The sequence below is a fragment of the Vicia villosa genome, linkage group LG6, assembly GCF_029867415.1.
Source record: "Vicia villosa cultivar HV-30 ecotype Madison, WI linkage group LG6, Vvil1.0, whole genome shotgun sequence".
In the NCBI taxonomy this organism is placed as follows: Eukaryota; Viridiplantae; Streptophyta; class Magnoliopsida; order Fabales; family Fabaceae; genus Vicia; species Vicia villosa.
In genome coordinates this window covers 9,151,703-9,175,400 of record NC_081185.1, presented here as the reverse complement: position 1 = coordinate 9,175,400, position 23,698 = coordinate 9,151,703, and the positions used below count along the sequence as shown (strand labels likewise).

General features: G+C 32.8%; 2 protein-coding genes and 1 non-coding gene across 3 annotated transcripts; 2 read left to right on the top strand and 1 right to left on the bottom strand.

The window, feature by feature from the left end:
• Window positions 1–4,487: 4,487 nt before the first annotated feature.
• On the top strand, window positions 4,488–8,547 carry LOC131608851 (probable WRKY transcription factor 4). The gene is made up of 4 exons (XM_058880429.1): window positions 4,488–4,989; window positions 6,108–6,829; window positions 7,062–7,223; window positions 7,967–8,547. Exons 1-4 carry the CDS (start codon window positions 4,498–4,500, stop codon window positions 8,247–8,249), a joined length of 1,659 nt encoding a protein of 552 aa, XP_058736412.1. The 5' UTR covers window positions 4,488–4,497; the 3' UTR covers window positions 8,250–8,547.
• A 2,032-nt stretch (window positions 8,548–10,579) lies between these two features.
• Window positions 10,580–10,651, bottom strand: TRNAP-AGG (transfer RNA proline (anticodon AGG)). Its single transcript has one exon. It is a non-coding gene; the product is annotated as a tRNA-Pro (tRNA).
• Window positions 10,652–14,573: 3,922 nt separating this feature from the next.
• LOC131608850 (cyclin-dependent kinase C-2 C-like) lies at window positions 14,574–18,921 on the top strand. Its single transcript, XM_058880428.1, has 8 exons — window positions 14,574–15,243; window positions 15,910–16,194; window positions 16,302–16,850; window positions 16,999–17,096; window positions 17,498–17,612; window positions 17,777–18,286; window positions 18,378–18,510; window positions 18,603–18,921. The coding sequence occupies exons 1-8, from the start codon at window positions 14,839–14,841 to the stop codon at window positions 18,608–18,610; spliced, it is 2,103 nt and encodes a 700-aa protein (XP_058736411.1). The 5' UTR covers window positions 14,574–14,838; the 3' UTR covers window positions 18,611–18,921.
• Window positions 18,922–23,698: the final 4,777 nt, after the last annotated feature.

Sequence of the window (23,698 nt, the reverse complement as noted above, 5' to 3'; positions counted from 1 at the left end):
ATATTATGGCTTCCTAGGCTTCTTGGTGATTTAGAGATATCTCAACCTTTTCTGACATATCTTTTTTTTGATAATCGTAGTGTCATTCAAAGTGCCCACAATGATGTTTTCTCTGAGCGTACGAAATATATTGAAATTGATTGTCACTTCATTCGTCAGCATCTTCTCCGTGGTGAACTTCATCTTATCTCCATAAGCACTCTTGAACAACCAACACAATTTTTCATAAAACCTCATTCTCCTAGTCACTTCCGAACTTTAGTTTTCAAACTCAAGTTGTTTACAACGCCATCTATTTTAATTTGAGGAGGATGATATGATATGTTATGATTGTCTAATTGTTGTAATTTATATTAATTATTGTAATTTATATTATAATTATAAATAGGAGCATTTATTTGTAAGAAATTAAAATATCGAATACACAAATATATTTATATCCTCCCGAGTTTCTACAATAATAAAATTTATAATTGGTTGATGAAAACTAACCTGCAAACTTATCTTAAAAATAAGAAATTTTACTTGCTTATTATTAGTCCCCTCGCTCCTTCTCACACACCTTCAATCAACAAAACATGAAACAAAATGAAATCTTGTATATGGAGTGAACTTTGGACTAATGTGTATTTATCATTATTATAAATATAATATAAAAAATAATAAATTGGAAATAATACATATTATAATCTTAATTAGATGGTAAGTTATTAAAAGAATTAATATACACATTATTGAAAATAATATTTATTTTAGACCAATTTTTTATTATAAATGGAATGCTCAATATAATGGAACGAAGGAGTAACTACCATAATTACATTTGTTATTAAAAAGTTTAATTTATCTAACACTTAACTTGTTTGTTAATAAAAGTGTAAGAATGATTTTTTTGTTGTTTTAATTTTATTTTAAATTTTATTATAATGCAAACCTTTTACTTCTTTTTTTTATACTCTCACAACTTGCTTAATTAGAGTCAAACACGAGTATTTTTCCTTGCAATAGTGGTCAAGCTCAAGTGAGAAAATAAGTACAATTACATAAAAACCAATGATTGAGCAATTGCTTGAGTTATCATTCTGCAGAGATATCGTGTACTACTAATGTACTCAATTTTAATGCGGTTTTAATCTTGATGCCACTTGGTATTTAAGTAAGGATATGGGTTATCTCAGCTAGTGGCATACACCATGTACTATACTTTAGTTAGGTGAGTTTCTACATTGGTGACTATTTAGTCTATGGAGCAAGGTGTCATTTAACATCAACTAGTAGTTTCCAGTGTTCTAAAAGCCGGGCCGAACTGGCCGTCGGACCGGTTGAACCGGGAACTGACCAGAAAATCGGTTTGGTTTGAATGCTGAATCGGATATGTCAATAAATCGGTCTGAATCGGTCAAATCGAAAAAATCGACGGTTTTTCAGAACCGATGGTTTAAATGCATTTTTAATTTTTTAATTTTAAAAACTTAAAACAACATCATTTTAATTATTTTAATAGCAAATTAAAATAAAAAAATAAAAATAGAAAATAAAAATAAAAATAAAGATGTTTCGGATGCGGTTGATTTTGTTGCAGATGATTTTGATATTGAAGAAGAAGATATCAACATTGAAATACTTTTTTCTTCTTTGAAATTAAATTTAGTAGACAATGAAATTATTTTATTATAATTTATTCAATTAGATTATGTTGTGATTAAATTTATTTGCAAATATATACTTTGTAATTTTGTATTATATATATATATATATATATATATATATATATATATATATATATATATATATATATATATATATATATATATATATATATATAATGTGAATTTAAATTATGAACTTGTGAATTTATTTAGGATATGATATTTTTAAAAAAATTAAGTGTCAGTTATATATTGTAGAGACTGAATCATCATATTCAACATGTTTTATACCTATATAGTTTTGTTATAATGACCGGTCTATTCAACCGAGTTATATCTATTTTAATTCAGTTTAGTCATGTAGTTCGACCAATGATCCAATGATTCGATCGATAAACCAATGATCCAGTATCCTCACCGGTTTGATGTCTCATTTGGTTTTTAAAACACTGGTAGTTTCATTTTTCATAGTGATTAGATTTGTCAAAAGAAAAATTGAATACAAAATGTGCTTATTCAATCTCGAACATTCTGTAAAAACAAAATATTCTCACATCCAAATTAAAATGTAACGATAGAATTAGAGTTTGAGTTACAAATATATTTTTGCGCACATTTTATTTTTTTTCAACTCTAATTTTATCATTATATTTTAATAATTTGGATATATATATATATATATATATATATATATATATATATATATATATATATATATATATATATATATATATATATATATATATATATATATATATATATATTAAGTATGATTTATATGATAATATATTTCAATCTAACGGTTAATTTTAAAAATTAACCGTTAGATTATATTTCAATCTAACAGTAAATTTAAAAAATATTATTTAATATAAAATTATTGAACGAGTGTAACTAATAATATAACTTTTCAAGTATAATTTAATTTTTTCTTTTGTATATATATATATATATATATATATATATATATATATATATAATTTTTTTATAAACAGAATCATAGAAGTATATTTATTTTTTACTAAACTAAATATTAGCTGGTTGTTCATTTTTTAATCATGAACATACATCAACTCATGTAAGACAATTTAAAACCTTATCTCCTCTACTAGTAATACTACTATATTTTTAATAAAAATATATTTATTTTAAATTATATTTTAAATAGTAAATAATTTTAATTAAAATATATTTATTTTAAATTATATTTTTTATTTAATGTTTTCTATTTCCATTAATTATTCTATTTTTTACTTAAATTATATATTGATATTTAATTTCCTTTAAGGAGCTAATCTCTACCTTGGTGCAAGGAAACAATTCCGATTCAGAAAGAAACAAAAAAATGTTACTAGAAGAAGAAAGATTTTAGTGACAAGTTGAAAGAAGAAAGATATTTCATGGAATTTAGAGATTTAAGATTGAGCGGTCCTCCATTTACCAGCTTTAAATGCCGGTCTGCTCACGCCATTTTCTGAACTGTACTCTCTTTTTCTAATTGGTTAAGGTCAATGCAACTTGCACAAACAAACAAACACTTTCAGATAATCATATAATAAATTTAAAATCTATAAATAAAAAATATAAATATTATAAATGAATAATTATTAATTATTGTTAATATAAAAACTAAAAACTGATGTCAGAAAAAAGTCTTGTACTGATGGAAAAAAAGAGTCAAGTCTTTTCAAAATCTGAGTATAAAAAGAATGAATAATATCTCTAATAGGTGGACAAATTTTATTCGTCCGATTCAATTGACCGACCCGTAGATTGTTTTGTGCAATCGAATTCCGATCGGGTCAGATTAAATATTGGGTTGATTTAGTTGTTTAATTTGGATACTACAATTATTGTTGTCGGCACAGATGATTATTTTGGATTCGTCAAAAATCGAATCTGATTGAATTTAATTAATATTTATTTTATTTATTTTTATTAAAGCTAACATATTATAAAAATAAAATTCACCATATTATAATTATCATGTTATTATATTTTTATAGTTTAATGATAACGTTGTGTTATCAGAATAATAATAAAATATGCACTATCAAATTTTGAATGATATTTAGTTTGTAGTTTAAAGTGTGATAATGACTAAAATAATGTCAATAATATTATTGACAATTAAAGTTTGTAGTTTTGTTTATTTTTTATAATTAAAAAATGGATATGTTATGGATATGTGAAATTTTATAAAAAATAATAATTTTAATGATTTTATTTCAATAAATATTAAAACGATAAAACCCACTCGACTTACTCGTTTAACTGATTTAACTAAATTCGAAGAAAATTGAAAATTTTTGGTCGAAATTAGATAATTAAAATAAAATCACGGTTTACGTCAGATTTAAGTTTTAGGCTTGATACCGATTTAAACCGACCGATTATCCACCCCTAATCTCTGTAATAAAAGTTGGAAAATGAAAATGGAATATTGTCAAAACAATAACGACAACAAAAACAAAGTATTTTATTTTATTCTTGGACATACAAGAGTGTTAAATTTTTTAAGAAGAGTTAGTCGTCTATTATAATCCTACAAAACTTGAGAAATTAGTCTTTACAGTTGCGTGCAGAGAATATCTGATTTATAAAAAAAAATTGAGTATTTTATTTTTTCGGTTTAATTTACTTCTACTTTAGTTTTCTATTTTAGTTTTAATTGAGTAAAAAAGGTATATTAGATTTGATTTTTATTCTTATTTTCATTCCACAATAATTTCAAATTTTATAAAATTAATTCTAAATAAATAATACATTAAAGTGTAAAAATATTATTTATTTATTCATTTATAGATAATTTGGACAATTATTACAAAGAAGCTAAGAAGTGGACTTTATGTATACACTGATTACACAAACACACACGAAACTAAAAAATCTCATCATTTTCTTCATTTTTCTTTTTCTCTTTAATTTCCACACCAACCACCAACCGCCGCAAACCATGTCCACCGCCAATCCCTCCGACACCGACACGGCGTCACCGCCGACACGTCCCACCATCACCCTCCCGCCTCGCCCCTCCGTCGAAGCATTCTTCGCCGGCGCCGCGAGTCCCGGTCCGATGACACTTGTTTCGAGCTTCTTCGCTACTGAATCCGCCACTTTCTCTCAGCTTCTCGCCGGAGCTATGGCGTCCCCGCTCGCGTACTCCTCCGCCGCGGCGGAGAATTACTTCGTTAAAGAAGATGACGGTTCTCAGAGAAATACCGGGTTTAAACAGAGTCGGCCGATGAATTTGATTGTTGCACGGTCGCCGGTTTTTACTATTCCTCCCGGTTTGAGTCCGTCTGGGTTTTTGAACTCTCCTGGATTCTTTTCTCCACAGGTAATTGACCTAATTGTTCAATTTTTGGAAAGTGATTTTGTTTTTTGGATTGTTTTGGAAAAGTGAGATTTGAGTTTTTTTTGTGATTGGAATGGGAAATTGGAGTTTGAAAAGTGTGGAATTTGGGTTTGTTTTTGTATGAAGTTAATTGTGATACTCAATTATTGAAATTTGATCTCAATTTTGTTATATTGTTGTATTTTAGATTTAGTATAGTTGTATATAAGGGGATTGATGCTCTAGTCCTCTCTTAGTTTGGTGTTTTTTAAGGGATTGATGAAGCTAGAGTTTTTGGCTCTGTAGCACTGTCACCTCTGAAAAATTGGGTGTATGTGTATGTGTATGTGTATGTGTTGGTGTCTGTAACCGATACTGACACTTGTGTTTACGTTTAATTTATTCATTTATTTGAAATAATTACTAGTGTCGACGTGTCCAAGTGTCTATGTTGTGTTTCTGGTGGTGTCTGTGCTTCATTGGTGTTTGGATCTCATTTTTTACAAAATTTGTGTGATTGTTTGTATATATGATTTAGGGTGAAGTGAAATATGTTTTGGTTGCTTTATAGTGATTTTCTTGTGTGGTAGTTTTGATGAGGTGGTTTTGTGGTAGCTGAAATTTGTGTTTAGAATACAATCTTTTGCAATTGCAAGACACTCCATAGTGAAGAGCTTTTATGAGTTTACATTATTTACTAAGAATCTCAAAGACTGAATTTACTTGTCTTCTAAGAATGATAGATTATACCTTAGCATTCTACTTGTTTATGAGTCATGACGCCGTTTTGCATTTAGAAATACTACACCCTTCGGTCACTATTATAAGTAAATTTCATTTTTTTGGTTCATCCAACAATTGATGTATCTGGATTATATATGGACTAGATACATCAATTGTCAAATAAACCAAAAAAGTCAAATTTGCTTATAATGGTGACCGGAGGGTGTATGTGCTTGGGTATTATGCTCATGTTAAGTAGTCTGAGATGCTAGATGGAGTTTTTAAGTGACTTGATTCTTCAGCTTTCATAAATATCTTTTGAGCATTCTCCAATTGCTTTAATACTTATCATATGCTCGTGCGAAGTTTTTACTATCTCTTCAATTCATTGTATACAGAGCCCATTTGGGATGTCACACCAACAAGCTTTAGCTCAGGTTACAGCTCAAGCTGTCCTAGCGCAATCTCATAATATGCACATGCAACCTGAATATCAGCTGGTCTCATTAGAACCTCCCACTGAACGAATGGTAGAGCAGCCGTCTTATACTCGTAATGAAGCTTCGGAGCAGCAACTGGCAGCAGCACCTGTACCAGAATCTAGAAATGCTCAAATGGAAACGTCGGAGGTTACACATTCTGATAAGAAATATCAACCACCTTCCCTACCGATTGACAAACCTGCAGATGATGGCTACAACTGGCGCAAGTATGGACAGAAGCAGGTTAAGGGGAGTGAGTATCCGCGGAGCTACTACAAATGCACGCATCTGAATTGTCCCGTCAAGAAAAAAGTTGAGCGTGCCCCTGACGGTCACATAACTGAAATTATCTATAAAGGTCAGCATAATCATGAGAAGCCTCAGGTAAATAGGCGTGTCAAAGAAAATAGTGACGGGAATGGAAATGCAAATGTTCAACCTAACTCAAACTCACAAGGTTGGTTAGGAAATACAAACAAAACTAGTGAAAGTGTACGTGATTGTTCGGTGCCTGAAAGTGATTTGATCTCCAATCAAGGGGCTTCTAGGCCACTACCGGGATCAAGTGAAATTGTGGAAGTGGATGATGCAGACAATAGGGAAGAGGGAGGCGACTCTGAGCCAAATCCAAAGAGAAGGCAAGTTTTTTTTATGTTAATTCTTCACCATTCAGTTACACTTATTTAATTTTTGATCCCCGGTAGATGCCCCATGGCTTAGACGCTTTGGGACTAACCTGTGGATTGGCAGAGTGACATCCTATTTGTTTCACATGGGGTTGGACTCTGTTGCAAACGGGAAACTCGACGAATCAAACTCAGTTATACTTATTTATAATTCTTCACGATATATGCCAAATCTGTCTTTCAGGAGCATTGAGCCTGTGGTTCCTGAAGCACCACCTGCGTCTCAGAAGACTGTCACAGAACCCAAAATCATTGTGCAAACAAGAAGTGAAGTTGATCTTTTAGATGATGGCTACAGGTGGAGAAAGTATGGTCAGAAAGTGGTGAAGGGAAATCCTCATCCAAGGTGATTGCTTTAATCATTCTTCTATGTTTCTTTTTAAAAGCCATAAAAAGTTGTTTCGTTTTAAACGTTTCTTAGGTTCTCATTTCTCTGAAATTCAAATTGTTTGAACTTTGAACCTTAATATAATTAGGTCCAAAGTATGAATGTGAATGTTTCTTAACAAGTCAATATAATTACGAGAATTAATGACATGTTAAGAAAAGTTCTTTCTCTTAATTCCAAGAGTAAAAAGAGTCCTCTTTATTCCACACTATTAGTATTCTTATCCAGGATAATCTTCTGTGTACCCCCGTGTACATCGATATAATTCTGAACTTTTGCTGCTGATTCTGGTCACATCAGCCAACTTTTCCGATTTTTAGCACCGGTCAGTCTGAGGCATGTTTGTGCCATTTATTCATGACATTATATTTGTCAGTTTATTTTCAACGTGGGAGAACAATAGCTTCCGGACTCAAATTTTTTTCTCCGATTCTGTAACATCCCTGCGAATGTGGTTTGTCTATTGCTGTGACTTGTTTGAGAAAGTTTGAAGAAACAACTTACGACAAATTCATAGCTGTTTTCATTTTATGCAAACAACTTATAGCTTATGAAAATAATTTATAGACAAGCACTTATATGTTAAGTGCTTATACTACAAGCATTTAATTTAACTGTTTATCCACGCAAGACCTTTGGCAATTTGTATGTACTTTGTTTTCAAGTTTTTTGAATTAGTCTAATGCTGAATTTCTGAACAGGAGTTATTACAAGTGCACAAGTGCAGGATGCAATGTGCGCAAACACGTTGAGAGAGCATCAACGGACCCAAAAGCTGTGATAACTACATATGAGGGAAAACATAATCACGACGTCCCCGCCGCTAGAAACAGCAGCCACCATACAGCTAATAGCAATTCAATGCCATCAAAGCCGCAGGCTAGGTTGCCAGAGAAGCACCCTCTGCTTAAAGATATGGAGTTCGGAAACAATGATCAGAGACCTGTACATTTACGCTTAAAAGAAGAGCAAATCATAGTATAAAAGTCCGGTGCAAGAATCAGCGGTGCCGCCGGAATCAGAAATACAATACACCTGATAGAATGAAGTTGTGTAGAAGATGAATTGGTTGTAAGAATCGGCAATGGCCAATGTATGTTTCATGTATTCTAGTTTCTTTTGTATGTAACACCTTTTTGTATATTATTGAAATTGTGGAATTGCTTTTGTATAAGATATTGTTCATATGTATGAAGATCATTTCAACTGATCTATGGACATTATTATTATAAATTCATAAACCATGATGCTCTTGGTAGGTACTGTCTAATAAAATTGAAAAGATGGTATCACTCTATTGAACTTTGTTGTATTTTATAGAAGTTGAATGAATTGTTTTGACAATGTTATTTTTTATCTTGTATGGATTTATTTGTGTAGCTATTTGTACTTTTCATGGAACAGAGATTTAGGCTTCACTGTTTTATTTGTTTTGGAACATTGAATTGTTGAAATCTTATTCTAGTAACGAAGTGTTGATTCATGAGCTATGTTTGCTTAAGGAATTTTTTAAGGTGATAAAATTGATGAATTTGGAAAACAATCCACTGATTCATCAACAATCAACTAAATTAAATTATAATTTTGATTTTTTTTCTTAGCTCATTTACGGAATGAGTTCATTTATTTCAAATTCGTTATTGGTAATTGCTGTGGGTACTTGGTGGAGATTGGAGATGAGTTCAAGATGAGTTCAATTGTCATTCTTACTCACATATCATTTATTTATTTATATTTATTTGAGGTTATAATCAACAATTTTTTTTAAAAAATAATTTGTCTTATTTTTATCATAAATTACTTTTTTAAAGACTAATATAAAAAACAAACATGTGTGCTATCTTGACATCATCCTTATACATAATTTTGACACCATATGTACTGTACATCGTATTTATACGGTAGACATTGTCTTTTTTTAAAATTATTTTTTATAAAAAATAAAAAAGTATTTATTTTCAATTTATTTTATAATATAAATATAAAGTTGTGTTATTAATCAACTTCACAATTATATTAATTACAAAAATGTATATTATTAACTAATTATTTTACTTATAATTTATTAACAACTTTTATTGTTTGATTAACCAAAAAAATACATAACATCAACCATGTTCTGACATTAAATTATAAAGCTAATTAATCAATTTTTAAACTTCATTAATTAACTTTAACTTTTTTTTTTTAAATATTTGAGAACTCATTAACTAATTTATAATCACTTTATTTATAACATTAATCAAAGTTGGTTTATCACGAAAAACTTAGTTTTTAATGTCAGGACACTAATGACCAAATTATATTAACCAACTTATAACACTCAATTAATCAACTTTGATAAAAGCTTAAAAATTAGATGAAAAAGAAATTTGGATACCCAATAATAAAATCATTTTATTTGATTAACCAATTTTAGTATATAGATTGGGTTTTAAAAAATGGAGCAATTTGAATATTAATTTGATTATTGGTAACCAATTTTTTTTCACACTCCTAATTATGACATTGGTTTAAGTGGAGTCATCACCAACTTTCACACGGCTAACAATCAAACACGCACGCATGCTGCAGTTCTGCTACTTTTTGTTACCAAAAAAAAAATACGTACGAGTATACTATTAATTCATACCTCTTGTAACTCTCAATGGTTGAAATCTAATTCTAGGTAGGAAATATTGAACTATATTTCAAAAAATATTTTCTTCACCATTTTTAGTGCTTTTGAAATTTCAAAAATACTTTTGTTTGTATTTGAATTCGGAAACTTTTTCTCATACACAGAATTTATAGTTTGCTTTTGACAAGGGATGTACAAACCTTTGATGTGAAATAAACTCTAAATTATTTTCATTAGCAAATTACAGATTATCGCTTAGTTCCTCGACCATTGATAAATAGAAGGTTCAAATATGTATACTTAACTGATAACATCTCTTCTTTTGTTACTACTCACATTTACACAGAGAAGTTAATTATTGCGCAGATAAATTGGCTTCATTATCGGTTTTATTATGCTTATTTTTTTATCAATTGTGTTTGGTTGAATGAAGTCCTTGTGTCTGTTAGAGTAGAAGTTATCAAGAATATGCGAGATCTTCCTTTTGTTTAATCATTTTTGCTAATGTTCTAGATGGTTTTGGCTGATATCCCCCCTCTCTTTTCTTTTAATATAGATTTTTAGCCTTAGTAAAAAGTTGAAAATTTATTAATATAGATTTTTAGCTTTAGTAAAAAGTTGAAAATTTATTGAGAAAAAAGTAAAAATCAGAGGACATAAAATTAACTAATAAATAAAAATAAAAGATAATATTGGGGCATTCCGAGAATTGAACTCGGGACCTCTCGCACCCTAAGCGAGAATCATACCACTAGACCAAATGCCCTTTGTCCTGTTTTCCTTTTAATTTAGTTATATTTTTATTTTTATTTTTTATAATTCTAAATAATGGTTAAAAATATTTGGTTTCAATAAAATACAAATTAAGTTTAATATAAAAGATATTCACACATAAAATAACGTGTTAGAATTCGATTTCATTAACTATTCTTTTAAAATATATCTTTTTATTTTTATTTCTATAAAAAATTAACTCAATTTTTCTCTTTCACACAAGTGACACTCCCCAACTTACTTCAAACTCTATTCTAAGATATGGCGTCGATCATTATTTTTCTATATATGTTGTAAGACTGAAGTTTAAAAAAGAACAACATGGTTCAAAAGGGATTACCCCCTAAACTTAATTCCAATTATATCCTAAGACACTAGGGTAATCATTTGTTAGTATATTTTTTACTATGATCAATCATTCACTAACAAGTAATCTTATTTTTTTCAAAGTGGTTATTCTCTCAAAATAAAATAAAAGTGTCTTGATCATATCCTTGAATCATACACATTAAGTAATAAGCAAAGATTGAAGCAAAATCAATATTGTGAAGTACAATGATGCTCTCAAATATATTAAACATAGAATGCTCATATAAATGTCTAACTAGGTCTTAAACTATTTTGGGCGGGGCCAAAGACTCCCCTTATATGTAGATGGATTCCATTATTGCAGTTACATCAGGTTCATCTTCTTCAACAAATAATGATGCCAAAGACTTCCCTTATATGTAGAGGGATTCCATTATTGCAGTTACATCATGCTCATCTTTTTCAGCAAATCATGATTGATACGAGTTTGTAATTTCTCTTATGTCAAATGCATATTTATCATGGCCTATGAATATTACATAACCTTTCTTCCAACCACTAACTCTTTCTTCTTTTTAGTTGGTATTGTTAATTTAAAAAAAAAATTTCACAATCTTCTAGTTGAATTTTGAAGAGTGCCTTCAAAACTTCTTCCATTTATGTCTAGTTATGACGCGTCATATGTCATTCGTCATGCCCAAATCTTATTCTTCTATGTCAAAGATGAAACTACTTTCAGAGTGAAAGGTTTTGGTTGAAGCATTTGTGTATAAAGATCTTAATTTCAGTTTAATTCGAGTCAGAAATGTCAACAGTTGTTGAAGCATCCATGCGGGAACCTGTTTTAAACTTTCTTATTGGTGTTGTGGTGTTTTGATTCATTTTGGCTATTTGTGGTAATGGTGTGTTTCATGTTTGGTTTTATGTTGATGAGAGTATTAATACAAAAAAAAAATACATTTTACCAGAGTTAAAAAATATGATTTCACCACGTGTGATGAACGATGGTAACAAAGGGTGTGCTAGTAAGTGTGCTACTTTCCACCACAAACGAGTTATTGTGGTGAGAAACTAGGTAGCATGTAACATTTCACCACTGTTATGACAATCAACCATGATAAAATGTCACTAGGTCATGAATTCGATTCCCAACCATACTATGCGTATAAAATATTTGGCGCTCCACTTTTCACCAGAGTTGGCTGATACAACCGTAGTGATTTCCTTTGTTATTTTTTTAAATAAATTTTTTTCAAATTTTCATATATACCATATTTTTTTAATTCTTGTATTTTAGACCAAACTTTCTACCACAACAAAATATGAACCAAACATATGTATACAATTTTTCAACAAAATTATACATTATATTGAAGCACTAAAATGACTTCTATATAGTGCGAAAATGTTAAACAAATCAAAATATTATTTATATAAAAATATTGTATTGCAAAATTATATTACAAAATTAGTGTCAGGTTGGCTTATAAATCTCATTCAAATCAAATGACACCAATGTGTCAAATTTAGTAACATGACATTTCAGATAACTCTTTATCGCATATTCATATAACAAAATCCATCGTTGGATTGAAATATATTATCATATAGATTATGTCTATAAAATTTAACATCAATTGAAAATCATTTGATATGTTAAAGAGAAGGACCAAAATTAATGATTTTGTTGAAGTTTTATAAGACATTAGTTTTTATTCATCTCATTGACATATCAAATGATTTTTGATTGATGTTTAATTTTTTAGACATGATTTATATGATAATAACTTTCAATCAAACGGTGGATTTTGTTATACAAATATACAATAAAGAGTTATCAGAGGTATTATATTACTATGTTTGACACAATGATGTCATTTGATCCTGACCTCTCTCTATCCGTTATATGTATATATAAAAGTCAACATCCATTATATTTATATAGAGTTTGTTAATATATCAAAGACTATTGGAATACTTGAATAAATCTAAGGCAAAAGATACATAATTAGTGACGACAGTACTCCTGAAATAGATACACACACACACACCGAGAGAGAGAGAGAGAGAGAGAGAGAGAGAGAGAGAGAGAGAGAGAGAGAGAGAGAGAGAGAGAGAGAGAGAGAGAGAGAGAGAGAGAGAGAGAGAGAGAGAGATGAAAACACTCGTTGATTTATGATTTTTTTTCAAATATGACTTTTTATTCCTTAGACACTCTTTAGTGGGGATAAAAATGCAATCTACAATTTTTCCGATATCTTGGGACCATAACTGTTCCGGACTGGGCCGAGCAGGCCCAACTCTTCTTGCCAGCCGAGCAGGCCCAATACGTTTGGGCCCATTTCCTTGATTACCGTTACGAATCAGTCAAACACGAAGACCACGTAACGCTTCAGCGAAGGATCCGGTCAACCTCCTCCGATTCCTACGCCGCGCTCACCCAGAACGTGAGTCACCTGCTGACTCAGCCCTAGCAGAGGTTGTTCTGGCAGTCTCCTAGCACGTGGGCCTCCAGTTGGATTTGGCCCAATTAGGAGACCTTGGCCCAGCGCTGGGGGCCATAAATACCCTCTTTCACTAGAGGGTCAGGTGTTCATTCTCTACTTAAAAAACCCTCATTCTCTTTGATAGCTTCTGACTTTAGCATCGGAGAACCTTGCAGGTACCCCCCATCTCGTTCATCAAGCCAAATCCAGCCGCCTTGACGATCCACTCTGATCAGGTTAGATCAATAACCTACATATTATGTGATGACTTATTAGAGTTCTCATTATTACGAAATAAGTCATTTTGACATCCATTTATATTGAGTTTGAATTGAGGATTATTTCATTGGATCTATAAGAGAATATCCTTTATAAAAAGTCCAAACTAAGTATGAAACTGTTGGGCGAGCGCCCAAAGTAGTGTTGGATGCTCAGAATGCCCGAAACAAGGTTGGTCGCCTAAAGCGTCTGAAGTAGAGTTAGTCGACCTAAGCAACTGAGGCATATTGCAAGTACCCAATAGGGTTGGCCCTAAAATTTACGATCTGCCTCATTTGACATATGAGATATGTGAGGTGTCCAAAAAATAATAATATAAAAATATCAATCAAATAGAAAATCATCTCCTCCATGTTTTGAGGAAGAATCAATCTTCCTCTATGTCACTCACTAGTTCCTCAAAACTCTAACATACAAATTAAAATAAAGTGTCTCTCACCATCCACGCGTGAGCCGAGCCGAGCCGAGCCGACTCTTTCCAATATTCATTGAACATATACAAAGTTGATTTCAATTAATGAAATATATAATTAATCATCCAATTATAAATTTAGTTATTTTTATTACTTCATTTTATCATAATTAAATAAAAGAATATAATAAAACAAAATCCAACCCATGTAGTATTGGACAACACAACATAACATATAACACAACATAACATCTCTTTATCGAACAACCAACCCAATGAAAAAACAATAACATAACGGTTACATTACATTACACCTTTCTCTTTTTCGCTCCTTTTCTTTCTCTTTCTCTTTCTCTTTCTCTTTCCCTCACACCATCACCAAAAGACACAACTCACCAATGCACACATCACCATGTCCCACAATTCCCTCCCAACCATTCTCCCAAACCCTCCGTAGATCTCGCTACTCACTCTTCAAAAAAATAGTTGGATTGCATTCCATTCTGGAAGAGAGAGAAAAAAACCAAACACAAAAACAAATCATTTTTCTCTCCTTTCACCATGTTTCTGATTCTGGCTCTTCTTCCTTTTCCTCTCTGACCATATCATTTTGTCTCGGAAGCGGTCTCCCGCTTCCGAGCCGGCTAAAAATTCCGGGTCACCGGAGTTTTTCTCTTTTTTAATATATCTTAAATGGGTTGTGTGAACTCCAAGAAAGGTCTGGCAGGAGAAACCAACACGGTTTCTCCTGTGGGACCTTATGTTTATACGGGTTCGCGAAAAAGGAGCAATGGTTCTGGGAGGAGCATGGTGGTGGAGGCTTCTTCTTCTTCTAGAGGACATTCTGGTGTTTTGGTGACACAACAACAGCATCAGCAACAGCAGCAACAGCAACAACAGCAACAGCAGCATGATGAGGTGAAGAAAAAGGAAGAAAGGAAGAAGGGAGATTTGAATGTGAGGATTGGTTTCTCACATAGGTTTGTTGAAGGTGAACAGGTTGCTGCTGGTTGGCCTTCTTGGCTTACTTCTGTTGCTGGTGAAGCCATTCATGGTTTGGTCCCTCTCAAAACTGATTCTTTTGAGAAATTAGATAAGGTAGTTCTTCTTTCTGACATATAACATTGTAATAGTTGCATTCGCGTCGCGATCATTGATATGCAGCCTCAATCGGGTTGCATTTGCACTCAATCATATGCAGCCTCATTCGAGTTGCATTTGCGTCGCAGTCATTGATATTGCAGAGAATCGCGATCTTATGAGGCCTTATTCGGGTTGCATTTGCGTCGCAATGGTTGATATTGCAGAGAATAGCGATCATATGCAGTCTCAATCGGGCTGCATTTGCATTGTGGTTTTGATAGCATAAAATATTGTCATGTCGCGACGATAGCAGTTGCAGACATTTATTTAAAACCCTAGATTCCTATTTTTTCATTTATAGAAAAAAATTTCGGATGAGATGGTTTGTAGCTCGAGTCCAAGGCCGAGAAACCACGAGAGTTATGGTCAAATGTAGACGCGCTGTTATGCTGTGGCTCAGATTGCAGTTTCGAACCTTTATTAAGGCACTGGATTCTTAAATTTTGTTATAGGACATTTTTTGGATGAGTGGTTGCAAAATGCGAACAAATGCAGCCTTACTGTGGTTGCGAACCACGATTTAAAAATATGATTGTGTCTACCCGGGTTTATGGTAGAGAAAACCTTTCGGTTCTGATACAATCCTTAAATATTTTTGGATGTTTATTTATGTTTCTGTAGGTTGGACAAGGTACATATAGCAGTGTTTTCCAAGCTCGCGAAGTCGAGACAGGGAAGATGTTTGCGTTGAAGAAGGTGCGGCTTGACACACTTCAACCGGAGTGCATTAGGTTCATGGCGCGGGAGATCATAATTCTCCGCACACTTGACCACCCTAACATCATGAAATTAGAGGGTATAGTCACTTCACAATTATCAAATAGTATATACCTTGTATTCGAATACATGGAGCATGATCTCGCTGGCCTAATATCTAACCCCGATATCAAGTTCACAGACTCACAGGTTCGCCAACATTTCCTTTGTGAAAATTTCGTGGTTTTCATTAGTTACGTTAACAATTCGTATAAAAATTCGTTATGTTAATTGTTGTTTCATATTTTCTTCAACAGATTAAGTGTTACATGAGACAGCTATTGAGTGGAATCGAGCATTGTCACCTACGCGGTATCATGCATCGAGACATTAAAGTATCAAACATATTAGTTAACAACGAAGGAATTCTAAAGATCGGAGACTTTGGATTAGCAAACACCATTAGTCAAAGTAGCAAACATCCGTTAACAAGCCGCGTAGTGACTCTATGGTATCGTCCTCCCGAGCTTTTGATGGGATCGACAAACTATGGAGTTACAGTCGATCTGTGGAGCGTAGGGTGCGTGTTTGCCGAACTTTTTCTAGGGAAGCCCGTCCTTAAGGGGAGAACTGAGGTGGAACAATTGCACAAAATATTTAAGCTTTGCGGGTCTCCGCCTGAAGAGTTTTGGAAAAAGAGCAAGCTTCCGCTTGCAACAATGTTTAAGCCTCAGACAAGTTACGAAAGCTCGCTTTCGGAGAGATGTAAAGGTTATATTCCTTTATATGCTGTGAACCTACTTCAGACCTTACTCTCCATTGATCCATCCAAACGCGGTACTGCCTCTTCCGCGCTTATGTCCGAGGTAAATTTCATCTGCATTATAGTTTTCTCCCAATTTCAAATATGATATTGAAGTTCCATTTTTCCTCGTGTTCGCATGAGTTAACTTTTTATGCATGCTCTGCGCGGTGTTGATTCTGATTTTATGTTTCATGCTGTTCCTTTTATAGTATTTCAACACCGCGCCGTATGCTTGTAATCCATCACTTCTGCCAAAATATCTACCAAGCAAAGAGATGGATGCTAAAAACAGGGAAGACCAGCAAAGGTAAATTATTAAGATCTTTTCCATTCATAGGAAATAGTCGTTGGTATAGTTTTTATTTTTACTCGAATTTTATCCAGCTTTGAGACTATGTTCGTATCGAACGAAGCTTAAGGTTGTTGTTAAGAGTCCTACATCAGACATTATATGACGTGAACATATGTTTTGATAAGTTTGGGGCAATTTTCACCTTACAAGCCGGTTTTGTAAGATTCTGTTAGGCCCAACCACAATTCTTAAGATAGTATCAGAGTCTCGTTCAAGATCCGTTGAGCCACTTGCTATCAGGTTTCAGTTATTGGGTCAGCGATCATTTATATATACGCACCAAGCCTCGGTTTTCTAATGAAACTATGAACTTTTTTTCCAAATTTTTGTGGCTAAAGTTTTTACCTCACCCTCAGGAAAAAGAATGGAGCTAAAGTGCGAGAACGAGATGCTGTGACGTCTGGAAGGCAAAGACGGGCACATAAAGTTGTGCAGGATCCTCACAATGTCAGCAAACCAGCTTGGAAAGAGGTATTCTTTACTTAGCATTGTCAAATAACAGCGATATGCCAATGCGTAGCAAAGTTTGAAGAAATTTCGATTTAGTAAAAAGTGTTGTTAATATCAAATAGAGACTATAGCGACGTTATAGAATCGTAACTTTTTTTATTTACTTCTCTTTCTTATTTTTGAAGGGAATGCATAATATTTCTCTAAACTCTGGTAAAGACGGCGACAATAAACCGCATCACACAAAGGGAAAAGGAGGAGCTATACACAAAGAGCAACAAAAACATCTATATGATACAAAATCAGACACTGCAGATAAGATGAATGGTTACAACGGCTATAGTGCGTACACAGGACCGACACAAGTCTCAGGATCTAGCGGCTTTACGTGGGTGAAAAGAAGAAAACCAGAAGCTTCGTCAATATTATCAGACGGCTCAAGAAGCAAAATCAGCGCAATGGATCCAACCTTCGCGAAAGGCACATATGACTTAACGAAAAACGGGACAGACGTTTCAGAAAGGAAACATACTTACAACGCAAGCCATCGCGACGAGGCTTCCAAGCATGCACTATCAAAGCAGCAGGGTCGTAATGTTCAATCTGAATCGTTTGATGTTGCTGATATATACAGTTCCAACTATTACATGGATTTCGATCTCGCAGAAAAAACGAATGCTCATACAAATGCACAGGTAAGTTCGAAATCCTTAAATAAATATATATTTGCAAATGATATTGATCGAGATTCGAGATTCATAATTTTTCCGCTAATTTCTTTTACAGGACCATACAAACTATGGTGAGCCTGTGGAGCTATCAGTACCAACTACGACTCAAACAGATAAAAACGGCGAGTTAAATTGGGACGAAAATAACAAGTGGCGACAATCTCTTCGAAAATCAAGGTTGGGAAGAGGTAAGGAAACTTTTCTTGTGTAACAAGTTATGTTATGTTACATACAATACAAGACTTTTGTGTAATGTTCAATTCAATATGTTTTTTTACAGACAAATGAATAGATATGTTATAATCGCATCGACAAAGGGTGCTTTGCTTGACTTAAACATTGTCGCGAACGATGGACTCTACTATCGACGAGATTCTAACTGTATTAACTTCTGACTTGAGCTCTTTTGAAAGCTTTGGCACTATCTCTCTCCATTTGTTCATTACAACAAAAGTGTTCATACATAGGAGCAACAGTGAAATATATAGGATGATATACATAACAGTGCCAACATTGAAGATGAAATGATTAAAGAAATGTTTTAATTTTTTTATGATAGATATTGTGTTTAGTTTAGTACATAAAAATGTCTTTATTTATATATTTATTTTTCTTTATGTTCTTAGTTCTTTGTTGTGTATATATGTTAAAAAGTGAGAAATCTGAAAGTAGTATTGTATATCTTAGAGTGTTCTTGGAAAATCTTAATATACTTAATTAGCCAACAGAAAGAAGTTAGATAAAACAAAAAATTAACACACATAAATTGTTTACACAAATTGATCCAAAATGATTCACTCTAGAGTAGTGAACAGTTCTTTGATCCAAAACCATTCAAAGTATTATGACACTGATTTCAAGACAATAGTTGTTACAAACACTTTTCACTTTAACCTAGATCCTCAAATTTGGGAATTTCTTAATCCATTCTAAGAGGTGGAAAAAAACTTTATGCAAAACTGAAAAATATCCTTTAGTTTTCGGAAATATATTTTCAGACATATTTTTAGACGCATATTTTGTATCACACGCCAACGAACAAAAATGGATTCACCTTACAGTTAAACTTAATGTTATTATGGAGATACATCTCCGTAAAATAGTATCAGATAAATTGTCTATTGCCTATTTTAGGGAGTTATACGTAGATGTATATCCGAACATTTAAAGCGGGAATTTTAGAAATATGTCACCTTTGTATGTTAGATTATTCCGGAAATACATCTCCGAAAAAAATTAAATGTGTTATTGCTAAAAAAAGTCACCTACATGATCATACCTCATTTCTCTTTTTTCCCATAAACCCTCCCCAAAAACCCTTCAATTCTCAATCAAGCTTTTCACTCAAAAACTTCATTCTTGTGATTCATCAAATCAAAAGGAGCAAAAGAAGTTGGAATTTAAGGTAAAGTTCATTTATTCAACCCTCATTACTCACATTAATCATGTTTTGATGCTGAAAAAAGTTACGCTATCTCTGCAAGTGTATCTCCGAATTCTCTATGAACTCATTCGAAGATGCATTTATGGAAACTGTCTGTTTTGATTTTCCAGCAATATGTTTTCTGTTTTATATGTTTCTTAGTATTTTATGTTTTTGTTTTCATTAGATATGATGCATCCCAATGTTTTCCACAAACCTATTATGTCTCTGGATGCTTCACTTGTAGTTGTGAAGGAGGTAGATGTTGGCAACCATTTTAGAAATGAACATGAGTTTGAATTTCGTGATCAAATGCTTCAATGGACTCGCACAGAGGCATCCAAACTGGGGTTTGGTGTTGTAATCAGAAGGTTTGATAATGGTTCAGATATAAGTATGGCATTTGTGACATTGACATGCAAAAGAAGTGAAAAATATAGACCTCTTCTTCGGAACTTCAAACGAGAAGAAATCGGTTCAAGAAAATGTGAGTGTCCATTTAAGTTGTGTGGTTATCGGTTGGCAAAAAACAAATAGAGATTTAATGTGACATGTGGTTTACATAACCATGATTTGTATGAAAAGTTAGCTGGTCATCCAATTGCATGTCGCCTCTTTCCAAAAGAGAATGAATGTGTTTCTGACATGACATTGAATTCGGTACAACCGAAAAACATAATTGCAATTTTGAAGCATAAAAGACCCGAAAATATCGCAAATATCAGGCAAGTGTACAATAGGCGCTATCAAACTAAATTAGCAATGAAGGGGGAATAGAAATGAAATACAACACCTCTTAAAACTTCTAGATGATAACAATTACGTATCTAGGTACCAAACCTGCGAGGATGGAGTAACTATTAGAGCTATATTTTGGACCCATCCTGATTCCATAGTTGTTCAACACGTTTCCCACTGTGCTCATAATTGATTCAACGTATAAGACCAACAAGTACAATTTGTCATTATTGGAAATTGTTGGTGTTACCTCCACTGTGAAGACGTATTCTATCAAGTTTGCATTTCTAGAGTGCAAATAAGAGGAGAGTTTTACTTGGGCTTTAGAAGTGTGTCAGACAATGCTTAAGAATTAAGAAGAAATGCCGAAAGTAATTGTTACCGAATGCGATACTGCTTTGATGAATTCAGTTGCAAAGGTATTTCCTATTTTTATGCATTAATTTGTAGGTATCACATAACAAAGAATATGAGAAGTCAGGTTAAACACGCGGTAGGGAGATGTTATAATGGATGTATGGAATGTTATAATAAATTCTTCAACAAAAGAGTTATATGGAGATGCTTTTATACAATTCAAAAAGGTTTGTAAGAAATATCCAAATTCACTGAAATATGTTGAAAGTACAATTTTGGACTAGGTTAAGGAGAAAATTGTATGTGCTTGGACCGATCAAGTTAGACAGCTTGGTAACACAATAACAAACCTAGTTGAATCTTCCCATGCTACTTTAAAGAATTGGTTGCGAAATAGTAAGGGTGATTTGTGTAGAGATTGGGATTCTGTGAACCAAAATGATACAAAACCAGCATAATGAGATACAAACATCATTTGATTGTACCATCACAGTGTTGGAACACAGGTTCAAAGATAACAGTCTATATTCTCTATTAGTCGATAACATATATCGATCAAATCTGAATTATATTTTTCAGGAAGCCAAAAGAGCTGATAATCTAGGTTCTGATAGCTCAGAGTGTGGTTGTACACTTGTGAAAATCTATGGTCTCCCATGTGCTTGTGTTATATCTAAGAAGGTGAGACTTGATAGTCCGATACAAATGGACAAAATTTGCACTCATAGGAAAAAGCTTAGTTTTGATGATGAATGGTGTCATGAAAGATGGTAAATCGAATATCTCTATCTTGACCGAATGGAAAGTGATACCAAAAATATTTTTGAAAGCTAATGACAATATGAAACTCCACATCGAAAAGTAATTCAGGAAGGTTGCATATCCGGAGACCACAGACTTGAAACCACCCTCTCAGCCGATAAAAACAAAAGGAGCACCTAAGAAGGTCAAACATACACCAAGTGACAATTCAATGATGCAGAGTCCTTCATGTTTTGATCATGTTGACAAATTTTTTCCTGATTCAGCAACTCTGAAATCTCAGAAAAGTGTTTTCAAAGGAACTCGCATTACTAAACCACCTCCTTCACTGCCTCCATAAAAATTCCATTCATTGAGGAGATGTCGATTTTTATGCACAAATACATTGAACGTATCGTCAATGTCAAGGGTGACGATAAATTCGGTTTTGGGCTGTTTCTGCTTTGCTTAATAAAGGAGAAGAGGATCACACACATGTTCGCCATAATCTTATCCAAGAGTTGAGGGGCAATAAAGAATCATACCCACGGCTATACGTTAATAAAGGAAATTTTGAAAAAATTATCACTCTCTTGTTCCTTGCATTAGTGAACCTGCACCAGAGGATAAATGGATGAGCTTCCCTGAAATGGGTCGTCTTATAGAAAGTCTTTCGATTCACTTTAGTATTGATTTATCACTTTATTGTAAGTATCATTGTATTAATGTGTTATGATGTATATTATATACATTTTGAAGTTTGTAAAAAAACTGCATTGATTACATGCTCTGCTTTTGTTATGTTATATTCTGCCAGGGAAGGTTTTGGAAATACATTTCTGAAATAAAGGATGGTACCGAAGATGCATCTCCAAAACGTGCCTTAGTACAAGATAGAATTTGTGAGGTCCATATTAGTCTACAACTATTATAAATATAGGGCACTTGTCATTTTGTTTCATACCAATACACATTACACCAAAATGAACATCATTTGATCTGTCGGAAATGTTCACTTTAACGGTGTGATATCCCTCAAGAGAACTTAAGATCACTGAGTACACGCCTCTTGAAGATATGCAATACACACTGCATGAGCTCTTATCATATGGCGACAATCACAAAATTTTGAAGATCGAGTAACACTTGCCATTCGTTGACAAAGAAGGAAAGATTGAGTTCAGCAACTATGAGCTGAAGAAGGCAGTTGATTTAAGGGTTATGTGGAGAACTTTTTCTGTTTAGAATCAAAAGTTTTAATCAATATGGACACGACTGTTCGAGATCGGTCGATGATATTATCAAGATGTTGCAACGTCCACCTAAATATTGAAATGTAATATTTGATCTATGTTAAAATCCCTTATGTGTTGCTGATTTTATGATATCAATGGTAATTTTATTTTGTCAACATGTTGTTTTTTGATTATGTTTTTCTGCTTCTATAACACTCCAAAAATACATCTCCGGAAGGTTTACGAATATACATATCTAAAATAAAAGACTCATCAATATAAGTTTGGTGCGTCCGAAGATGCATCTTCGAAACCTGGAGACATTAATGTAACACGATACACTAGAGAAGTATAAGAGGCATTGAGAAATTCCCTCAGTTTTTTTATCAATGCGTCTCACATTTAATCAAAGTGTTTTTAGCAAAACTCAAAAAACAACTTCCCTTCAATTTTCGTAGAGATTTTAAGACATACAATAAATCTCCACCTTACCTTTAAATTGATATTAATTTAAATGTGTTTGTCATTTCATGATACACTTTATGATGAGTCAAATGGGTTGTACTTAAATTATCACAATGTTTCTTTCCACACTTTTGAGAAATTCCTATCTCTTCAATCATACCTCTTAGCTGATTAGTTTCTTTGACCCTCTTAACTAAGGAAATTTCTTTACTCGAGTTTTAAATAACACAATAATGACTTGTTGATTTTCATTCCGACTAATAGTGGCTCCGAATAATATAACCATAAAACCAACAAGAATTTCTTTGCATCCACATTGCCAACATATTCTGCATTTACATATCCCTCCAAAATGTCTTTTCTTTGAGGTTGTATTGTGTACTTCTAATCACCCTTTAAAAATCCATTCTAATATAT